The sequence below is a fragment of the Acyrthosiphon pisum genome, chromosome A3, assembly GCF_005508785.2.
Source record: "Acyrthosiphon pisum isolate AL4f chromosome A3, pea_aphid_22Mar2018_4r6ur, whole genome shotgun sequence".
Lineage (NCBI taxonomy): Eukaryota > Metazoa > Arthropoda > Insecta > Hemiptera > Aphididae > Acyrthosiphon > Acyrthosiphon pisum.
Window position 1 is genome coordinate 36,861,451 of NC_042496.1, and position 10,829 is coordinate 36,872,279.

The 10,829-nt window shown below is 27.2% G+C and overlaps 2 protein-coding genes across 2 annotated transcripts in view; one reads left to right on the top strand and one right to left on the bottom strand.

Moving 5' to 3' along the window:
* LOC100160713 (spindle assembly checkpoint component MAD1) overlaps nucleotides 1-2,379 on the bottom strand; it is a 13,374-nt gene extending 10,995 nt beyond the window's left edge. The window contains exon 1 of the mRNA XM_029491733.1: nucleotides 2,254-2,379. Within this exon, the coding sequence (XP_029347593.1) occupies nucleotides 2,254-2,326 (73 nt within the window). The 5' untranslated portion in view covers nucleotides 2,327-2,379. The remainder of the gene's footprint in view (nucleotides 1-2,253) is intronic.
* A 3,048-nt stretch (nucleotides 2,380-5,427) lies between these two features.
* Nucleotides 5,428-9,529, top strand: LOC100168986 (signal recognition particle receptor subunit alpha homolog). The gene is made up of 12 exons (XM_001946994.5): nucleotides 5,428-5,679; nucleotides 6,049-6,249; nucleotides 6,309-6,483; nucleotides 6,562-6,709; nucleotides 6,780-6,930; nucleotides 7,227-7,369; nucleotides 7,432-7,576; nucleotides 7,646-7,837; nucleotides 7,944-8,115; nucleotides 8,689-8,816; nucleotides 8,900-9,076; nucleotides 9,151-9,529. The coding sequence occupies exons 1-12, from the start codon at nucleotides 5,554-5,556 to the stop codon at nucleotides 9,274-9,276; spliced, it is 1,884 nt and encodes a 627-aa protein (XP_001947029.1). The 5' UTR covers nucleotides 5,428-5,553; the 3' UTR covers nucleotides 9,277-9,529.
* Nucleotides 9,530-10,829: the final 1,300 nt, after the last annotated feature.

Sequence of the window (10,829 nt, forward strand, 5' to 3'; positions counted from 1 at the left end):
CAGTATTTCACCAATCATTTTTAAATTATTGTGGTTTATTGGTTCGGAATTTTTTTTTCCATGCCAGTTAATGATAACTGTTCACGAATTCACGATTAAAACAGTATTGTGTGAATGCACATTTCAGTGTTTCAGCTTTTGTCAATATGCAGCAATGATATTATTATAGAAAATTATACTATCTTAGGGATTACGGTTGAGTACGAAATCATCTGTTTATAACTTTGGTTATTACTTGATTTTTACTAATATATTTATTTAATCTGCGGGCTACGCTGAATTGAATAAATTCGGAATGACAAATATTATTAAGAGGATGCTACACACGCATGTGTGATCTCCGTTTTACAAATGTAAAACATAGTAAAAATGGTTTTGCGTGGATAAGAATCACTATGGCTAAACTTATAGTTCATGTTATGCAACCAAATGTTTCTACTAGGAAGAAGAGAACATAGACTGTGCAACATTGTTTTTAATTTTTCAATATCACAAATACGAAAAAAGTTCTCATAGTTTAAAAATAAAAGTAGTACAGTAAAATGGGGTAACTTTGATAATTTTTTACTGTTTTATGACAATTTCATTTTTTATTATATGGATAACTTCTGTAGTGTTAACGATAAAACTCTCAAAATTAAATATTAGTTACAACTAGTTCAATATTTTAACGTTTTAATTTTTAAAATTCTGAAATTATCTTTTGAGATATCAATATTTTTTAATATGCTCTCAAAGTAACACAACGGGCAATTTCGATACCTATATTTCTTAATGTGATATCAAAGTAACTCCATTTTATGAAAAAAAAATTTAATTATCATGGTACTCTGGTGAATAAAAATATATGGGTATCAAAGTTACCTCGCGAAATCAAAGTTAGGTACCCCATTCTAATTAAAAATTTAAAGCTAATGTAATGCAGTTAGTTATAGTATTAGGATTAAGGGGGGTGTGGGGGACAAAGCCCCCCATGGACATGTGTAACATACACTATTCCAGCACCCCCTAAATTCACATCCAATGTGCGCCTATGATTTGTAGGTTTATAGTGCATATTATTATTTATAGCACATAGGTATATTTGTTTTTCGTCGTATTTTCACGTTCACAGCCACATAAAATCGATAATATTACGACCAGTATTGCCAAAAAAAGATGATATACATAAATATACATATGTGTATATATTATTATAATATTAATATAAATAAATTCGTTGTTCCTATAATAGAGTTCAAGTGTTTGACGGAAGCCAATCAGGGCTAATATTTTATAAATTTAAGATAAATAACGTTAAATGGTGAAGAACTTAGTGAAAATGACAAAAATATACTTTTTTATACTATTAAAACTCTTATATACCTCTTTTATTACTTAATTAATTAATACTTATTTTTTACATAATTTTAAATAAAATGTTTTCGATTCAATTTTAAGTGCATATTTAAAAACAAATGCATATTTTGTAGCATATTAGAGCATTTTTAGAAGCATATTTTTAGGTCTTTTTGTGCATATAAATCCGGTCTCTAGTAATAAGTATCCGTACATTGCATATCATTTATGCATAATCAAAATAAAAAATACTATCGATTAACAAACAATATTTTTGAAATTTTGATTGAAGGTAGGTAGATCCTACTATAAGTTTTGAAAAACATAAATTGTATTCCAGTTTTTTTTTTACTACCAAAAAAGTAAGTACGAATGTCAAAATCTGGTATTATAAAGAAAAAATCAATAAATAACTTTTTTGAAATTATTATTTAGGTATTGCATTGTAATCAATTGTTTTCATGTTTCTTTTTTCGTGTAACTTCTAAAATAAAAAATAACGAACATTTTTTCAAACACTTTTGAATTCAGTGCATTAAAAGTTATACCTCGTATTTTCAGTATATAGGTACCTACCTAGGAGAATAAACTGCACTTTATGCAATAAATTAACTAAAAGAAGTGTAAGATTTTAAAAGTGGCAGCTCTTGTAAGACGAAATTCCAGCATTTAATAAAATAAAATAAATACAAAAAAATATAAATTGTATTGCACAAAGTGGATAGGCGAAAAGCCTGAAATGAAATTTAAAAAAAAATATAACACAATCTCAAGTTAGAGATGTTTTATACCTATTTTACAAAATATAAACGATTTTATTTCTAATTTATGAAATACCTAATCATTTTTGTGTGAAAAACTATAAGTTAGATTTCACTAAATTACTACAACATATCTATATACCACATACTTTACCGATTTGTGTTGGTTCACTTTTTTCATCAAATACTTCTTTGCATAAATGTATTACAGTACTCAAACCCGACATAATTATTTTTAATCATTTACTAACAAGAAACTACATATTTTAAAGAATTTGTATTTATTGATAAAATGATTAAACAACTATATAAGACAGGTATATGAATAAAAAATAAAAAAAATTAGAAATTATGTTGTATTTTTAAATTGTGTACTTACATTTAATTATTTAAATAGTTAATATAAGTTAGTTATTTTAAATAAGTAAACTATAAGTTACCCAACAAACTATAATGTTGTGACTGACAAATTTGTGTTGTTGGTGTACAATTTAATTCCATGGTGACTGAGTTTCATGTTACCATAGCAACCATTTGTATACGTAGAGTGGCCACAGGCTGTATCGGACGTGTGGTAACCCTAGCCACACCCAATAGTACCTATATTTTGTTTTACTTATTTATGAAATAATGCTATTTAAAATAATTATAGGTACTGAAATATTTTAATTTTTACTACAGAATAGCAACTGTAAATATAAAATACCGGCTATGACATTCTATGACATATTGACATATTATTTATACCTATAGGTATTAAATATAATGCCATAATAGGGCTTAAATTTGAAATGTTATATATATATTTATATATTGTTTTTACATTTTTGGGTACCTAAACAGTAAACATACACAATGTTAATGTCTTGAAAACTTTATTTCACGTTGAAAAACAAAATTAAAACTGTAAAATTATTTTTTTCATACATTATTATACTGTCAACATTATGGTATAATTATAACTAGGTACAATGTACATTGTGATCTAAGGACTATAATGAGGGTAAAATAATAATGGAAATAGGAAATAATGGTAGTATAGTTACACAAAGTTGAAAGTACCAGCATATTTTTAATTTTAAAATTCTTACCTAGGCTTAGATGATAATATAACAATAACAGCATACTACGAGTATCACAAGGATATGTCAGATGTTAAATATATTTTTTTAACTATATGTCTTATAGTAGAATAATAAATTACAAATAGTATTTTTAGTTTTAAGTTTAATAATAAAATAAATTTAAATAATGATATCATTATATAATATATTAATTTATTAATATTATTACTATATTAATCGTAATTCGTAACTATTAGGTATATAATTACTAGCTGATCCCGTGCATTTCGTTGCCCTTAAAAAATGACAACTCTACATAAACTTGTGATTGATCGAAACCTTTTTGATGTACCTAACTCAGCAACCCTGGTAGGTATCCGGTGGATTATAGACACCGTCGATAAGCGGCTAGAAGTGCAACATATTGGTAGGTAATTGCGACAATCCGATTTGATGCATGCTTGATTAACCAATATACAAATAAAATACTAATACGTCCTTAATAATTTATTATTAATAATAATAATAATTTAACTAACGATTAAACAATGGCAACCAATAATTATTATTAATTATTAGATATAATAGCTTTAAACCCATAGCAACCCGCATTTTAGCATTTATAAACAAAAATTACCACAGTATATCTCAAAATCTCCGTTTTAGCACCTCCCGTGGTTGGACCTAGGGGTATGAAAAATAGTTTACTTCACTCTCTCAGACCTATACACACGAAATTTCATGAAAATCGGTCAAGCCGTTTCGGAGAAGTTTCCCGACATGCATTTTCCATATTGTGACACGAGATTTTTATATTATATTAGATATAATGAATGTCTCTGTAAGCTAAAATCAATTCCTATAGGTAGCCCAGGGATAGAAAATAGGATTTTTTCAACGTTCTAATTTATGACACAATGAAAAACAAATTTCAGACGTGACACTAATTATATCTGTTAACATAGAGAATTTTTACAAAATATGAATGAAAAAGGATGATAATATAGAAAAAAGTTATTAAAAAAATCAACTTTTATTGATTGTTAGAAACATTTTACTTCATATTACTTGAAAGATTTTTTCATATCTGGTTAATATTCACTGTTGCTTGCAAGGTAGGTATATAAATATATATAGAGTATAGACACATGAAAGTCTTTCGAGCGCCATCGAAAATTTCCCCCGTGCCACTTAGTTGTATAATTGTATCCCTACAGTAAAGCCTATATAGGTAACGACATTTACATGAATATAGGTACATAATATATAATAACATCACTTACAAACTTTAGGTAGGTATAGGTAAGTAATTAAAAAACACTTTAAATAAATAATAAATAATAAACAATTGTATGTTATATAACTATGCAATGTTAAACAGAATTAACTGCATATTTATAGAGTCCCTACAAAAATTATTTTAAATTGCAATAAAAAATTTAAATCGTTATTTTTTGTTTAAAATCAAATTTAATTTTTCAAAATTTAAACTTCAAATATCAATAAAAAAAATTGGTGCACATGTATTTTTGATATTTATAGTTTGCTGAAAAAAACAACCTATAATAGGAACCTCAAATTTACTTTTCAAGCTTATTAGCTATTAAAATTGAATATGTTATACATTAGGTATTTAAATTTTTACGTAGGGTACTAACACAGATTAATTAGAATTTTCAAATGTTGAGTTCAAATTGTTTGAGAAAAAAAACTTAAGTTTGAGATTGTGAAAATTACCTTCAATTCACTCATATAGAAGATGTTCAATAACCCAGTCTTGAAGGTGCTCGGATAGTCACAGTCTAATATAGTTAAGTCTTAAGTATATCAAATAATATTGTGTGTTCCATTCTCAATCATATTATATGGTATCCCCTTTTCTCCTTTTACCTGGTTCAAAAAGTAAATTTTACAATTGCATCGATTTCGGTGTAAACATAATCTATAAGTTCTATGGTGCTATAATAAATTATTGTATAATAATATGATCTAAGCGTACACCGGCTACATATTATTATTTAAAGAATCGGCCTTTTTAGCGCTCCTTGCGGACAATTCAGACATTAAATGCCGTCAAAATACGACTCACTACGACGACGTGGTTTGTTATCACTTTTCATCTTTACCATTTCTAACCAAACAAACGGTAACAATACTATTGGTAACTACACGTTTCATATTATTAATAATATTATTATACACACATTCATTTACTCAGCTGTTTTACAAGTGAAATTGATTACGTGAACACTAAACAGTGAATACGTGATAAATAAAGTAAATGTAAATTGATGAAATAGTATTAATGGTTTGCACTTTGCGCCACTCTAGTCTGTGATGAAATAATATTAAATTTATAAATTTTTATTGGTTCGTGTTCGTATTTAAAAATGTTAGATCTTTTTACAATATTCAGCAAAGGCGGCATCGTCCTTTGGTGTTTCCAAAGCACCAGTCAAATTAGTCAGTTTTTCATACCCTCGGTGAATTCGTTGATCAAAACTGTAATTCTTCAGGTAAATAATAAATATTATGCTGTGTCACAAACAGTAAGATGAAGCATACGTTTCACTTATAGAGTAATTTTGTCAAAACTTGTCGACGTATAAATGTAACATATAAATTCTTATAAAACTATAAAATATTACCCACCTGTGTCATTAATTATTATACTTGACAGAGATTGAAATTATTTTGATTATTATCATATTCTATGAATTATAATGCATTATAGTATGGAATTTTATTAGATGTGATATTGTTTCAAATAATTTTAATATTTAGGTAATTGTTGTACGAGAACTTAAATTTAATAAAATAGAGCCTACATTTTATATTTTTTCTCAGTTTATGGGGATATTGTAAAATATGTGTACTTATTACAGGAAAGAACTAGTAGTAACAACAATTATGAACAAGATTCTCTGTCATTGAAATATAGATTGGACAATGAGTTTGATTTGGTATTTGTTATAGCATTTCAAAAAATACTACAACTGTCTTATGTAGACAAATTTCTGGACGACATACAATTGGAGTTTAGGGATAAGTATAAAAATGACTTGGCCCGAAAAAACTATTTTATGGTAAAGTTTTATTGTGAATTTATTTTATATCATTATTAACTATTTTATTTTCAACTTAGGAATTTGAATTCAGTAAAAATTTCAAAGAAGTTCTCAAGTCTGCTGAAGAGTGGGGTAAGGCTCAAGCCTGTATTCCAAAGCAGATGCGTACATTCAATGAGTCTACAAAATCAAAAAAAACTGTAGCATCTATGATTGAACGAACAGGGGATGATAAAGAAAATAAAAAAAATGGTAAGTTTGAATCTTTAACTCTATAGATAGGTACCTAAACAATTTTTATTTCCTAATATTTGAATCATTAATGTCTAGTAAAAATTACTGATACTCAAAAAAATGATAAAGAAGTTAATCATAATGGTGTTTCATTTAATGAAGAAGACTTGATCACTCAAAACCGATTAAAAATGGCTCAAAAAATGGGTGCTATGAATTCCAATAAACTAAAAAAAAATAAAGAGTAAGTATTAAAAATATTTGGTTTGTAATTTTATATTCTTGGAAATAATCAATATACATATATAATTTAGGAAAGTGCCAAAACCTTCTCCTAAAGCAACTAAGCAACCACGTACATGGCCATTAGGCGGAGCGGCAAAAGATATAAGTTCTTTAGATTATACGAAAGATAAGCCAAATAATAATGCAGATAGTCCTATTGAAATTGAAACAAACAATGAGGTAAATAAATGTCTAACAATGTTGAACTAAATTGTATTTTATTGCTGTTTATATACTTCATTTGGGTTAAGATAGAACTGTTCGGCTAACCACAACTCGTGTCGTCACATTCCCACCACTAGATGAACCCCACTGCATGCGTTGTATAAAAAAAAAAACCGATAGTAATGATTGCAGTAAGGGCTGTCTAGTGATGGGGATACGCCCATGTGACAAGTTACAGTAGTATTTAACGGTTAAGTTTACAATTTTAAGAAAATAAATATATTAAATACCTATATAATATTTATAATTAGATTGTTGGACAAATGGTTGGAAGTATTAAAGACATAGAAATTGATAGTGACAGTGATGAAGAAGAGTCTGATGAAAAATTTGAAACAGCTGCTGAACGCAAGAAAAAGAATGATAGTAAAAAAAGTGTATTCTCCATGTTCAAGTAAATGATTGATTTTAAATATTTTTGTGAATGTATTATAATCATCATTGATTCACTTCTAGAGGTTTAGTTGGAAGAAAAAATTTGACTGCAACTGATATGGATCCAGTATTAGAAAAACTTAAAGAACACTTGGTTGCAAAAAATGTAGCTATTGAAATAGCAACTAAACTTTGCGACTCTGTTTCTTCGAAGCTTGAAGGAAAGGTAAAAATATTATTTTTTACTAAAAAATAATCATAATACATTTTAAAATTCATACTTACATTTATATAGGTTCTTGGTTCATTTGAATCAGTGGCATCTACAGTAAAGAATACTATGATTGAATCTCTAGTACAAATTTTGTCACCTAAACGTAGGATTGATATTTTACGTGACGCAATGATGGCTAAAAAAAATGAAAAACCTTATGTTATGGCATTTTGTGGAGTGAATGGTGTTGGAAAATCTACAAATCTTGCAAAAGTATGGGTTGTTTAAAATTTTTAATTCAGCTATTATTTAATAGCATACTTTTTCAACTAATAATAGATTTTCTATTTATTATATCATCATATTATCATATTTACAGATTTGTTTTTGGTTGATTGAAAATAATCTAAGAGTATTAATCGCAGCTTGTGATACATTTAGAGCGGGTGCTGTTGAACAATTAAGAACTCATACAAAACATTTAAATGCACTTCATCCAGCAAAAAAACATAATGATCAGCAAATGGTACAACTGTATGAAAAAGGATATGGTTAGTATTTACTATTTAATACAAAATTTATTTTGTATGTTTATTGTTTAATAACACTGTATTATATGATGCATATCATTTAACTATAGTTTGGGGTTAATGTTTAAAATGGTATTGCCCATCCAACTCATGATTATAGGCCTATAAATGAGGTATTTTACATTAACTGTCAAATGGTATGTCTTCAGTCATTGTTTCATTTTGAGATTGATTGATGGTCATATCAATGCAACCACCATATTTATAAAAACGGCTCAGTGCACATATTCCTAATTATACTCGGCTTCAGTGCTCTTTCTATTTTCTACCCATAGTCTAATTTCACTACAATTGCACCTTTAATTTATTAGAATGATGTGTGTAGCCTAAAAACATTTATATTATCATACCTATGCATAGTATTTTATTGTTATTTCTTTACTGTATATAATTCCACTATAAAATATGTTTTTGTTTTACGGTATATTGTTATTTACTGTTGTTAAAAACCAAATGGCGTTAATATTGAATATAAGAAATAAAGGTTATATAAAATAATTATATTACCAATCTGTAAGTTTATGGTAATTACAGGAAAGGATGCAGCTGGAATTGCTATGGAAGCGATAAATCACGCCAAGGAAGCCAAGTATGATATAGTTCTTGTCGACACAGCTGGAAGAATGCAAGATAACGAACCATTAATGCGAGCTTTGACTAAAGTAATTTATTAACAAATAAAAACTTTATAATGCTAAGTACATTTTAATGCGGTTCAAAATATTTATTATATGTTGATTTTTAGTTAATTAAAGTGAATGAACCTGACATGGTATTATTTGTTGGTGAAGCATTGGTTGGCAATGAAGCAGTTGATCAGCTGGTGAAATTTAATCAAGCCTTAGCCGATTATTCGTCTTCAGTTACTCCACATTTGATTGATGGAATTGTGCTCACAAAATTTGACACAATTGACGATAAAGTAATTTAATTATTTTAGTTTTTATAATAATGGAAAATCTAATTAGTATAACAATAAAAATAATTTCATTCTAGGTTGGAGCTGCTATTTCAATGACATACATCACAGGTCAGCCAATAGTATTTGTGGGAACTGGTCAAACATATACAGATCTCAAGTCACTGAATGCAAAGGCAGTGGTTGCTGCTCTGATGAAATGAAAATATTGATTGCTACACATTACATTTAAACAGTATCTTTAATAACTTGATTGACCTATAATATTTGAACCCCATGTATTTCTTCGTAATCTGGTGATAATTTGTTGGTTTTTTTATTAGTTATTTAACGAATGTTCTAAAGTATTTTATGTTTTAATATGTGATGAATGTTCATCCTACTTAATATTTATGTATTATTTGTTATTTTTCATTCCATTGTATTTTTGGTAATAAAAAAATGTGGGCACCAATCTAATTGTTTCCATTCTTTTATAAATTCCGAATTATACTACATTATATTTATTATAATACTCTGACAATCATTTCAGGGTCTCTCTTAGGTAACTCCCGGGTCCACTTCAGCACTACCCAATGGGAGTTATGTAAATTCACCCGGATTTACTTCAGTACTGCAAAATTTAATTTTAAAAGAGTAAATTGTATAATAATAAAAATCCATGTGTTTAGCTGCTGTGAGCTATAATATTATAGTATAATACTAAACATTTTATTTTAATTTTTATGATAGTACAAACATATAGATTTCAAAAAACTTAAGGTTTGTTTTACTTATTTTATGTTGTTTATTGAAATTTTGAATTTTTACGTACACTTCAGTTTGAAAATCTGTTAGGGTATTAATAAATGTAAATATAAATTGATGAGTACTAAAGGTCTAAAGAAATAATCGATTCATAGTGTAGTAATAACATTTAAAACAACTCTGAAGAGTTTATAGATTACACCTCAGGTAAACATTGTAAAATTGACTCGGTAGAGTTTACCATCAGGATAATTTATCACCGCCCTCTCTGTAATTGGTAAAATGAGTATGTTACCCGAAGCTTTTTTAATTATCAAAATTAGGCTTGATCAGTGATCAATGTTATAAAAGTTATTATTTAATTTAAAACTAATCACATTATATTATACCTTGGTTAGTTAGGTATACCTTATTAACTCGTTTTACATATTTAAGTATAAATATTAAATTTGTATTTATATACATTATTTTGATCATTATTATAGAGTCCAGAAATAATGCGAAACACTTTAACAGTTTAATTTACAATTAAATAGTCTTAGTAGATGCTTATTTAGAATACCTATCTACTTTTAACATTTTATCATAATTTATAAATAATATTTAAAATTTTCTATTATTAATTTCTTTTTCTTTTTTAATACAAAATATTATGTACAAATTAAAATATACTTTAAATCCTTGGGGTTTTAAATTAGGGAAAAAATTATTCAACATAATAATGAAATTAATTAAATCATGCGTCACTGCCTAACATAGGAACAAATTTAACTTTAGAAAGTAACAGTTTAAGTAATTACTTAACTTTAGCTTTTTAACTTGTTTATGCGATAGTGACCAGCCCATATTTTTAACACTCTAAATATAATCTATATATTTGTACCGATGGGCGATGGATGTTAAGAAATAATTTCTAGTTATAGTGCCCTAGTTATACTTTAGAATTTAGTTTATATAAGAATGTTCGTATAAACGATTTTCAACGTTTGTCATACACACATACTATTTG

Bases quoted from the DNA above. Each gene is read 5' to 3' on its own strand.
- LOC100168986 (XM_001946994.5), top strand. From the start codon at position 5,554: ATGTTAGATCTTTTTACAATATTCAGCAAAGGCGGCATCGTCCTTTGG. The intron at 7,577-7,645 runs GTAAAAATATTA...ACATTTATATAG, and splicing joins CTTCGAAGCTTGAAGGAAAG to GTTCTTGGTTCATTTGAATC. The intron at 9,077-9,150 runs GTAATTTAATTA...ATTTCATTCTAG, and splicing joins TTGACACAATTGACGATAAA to GTTGGAGCTGCTATTTCAAT.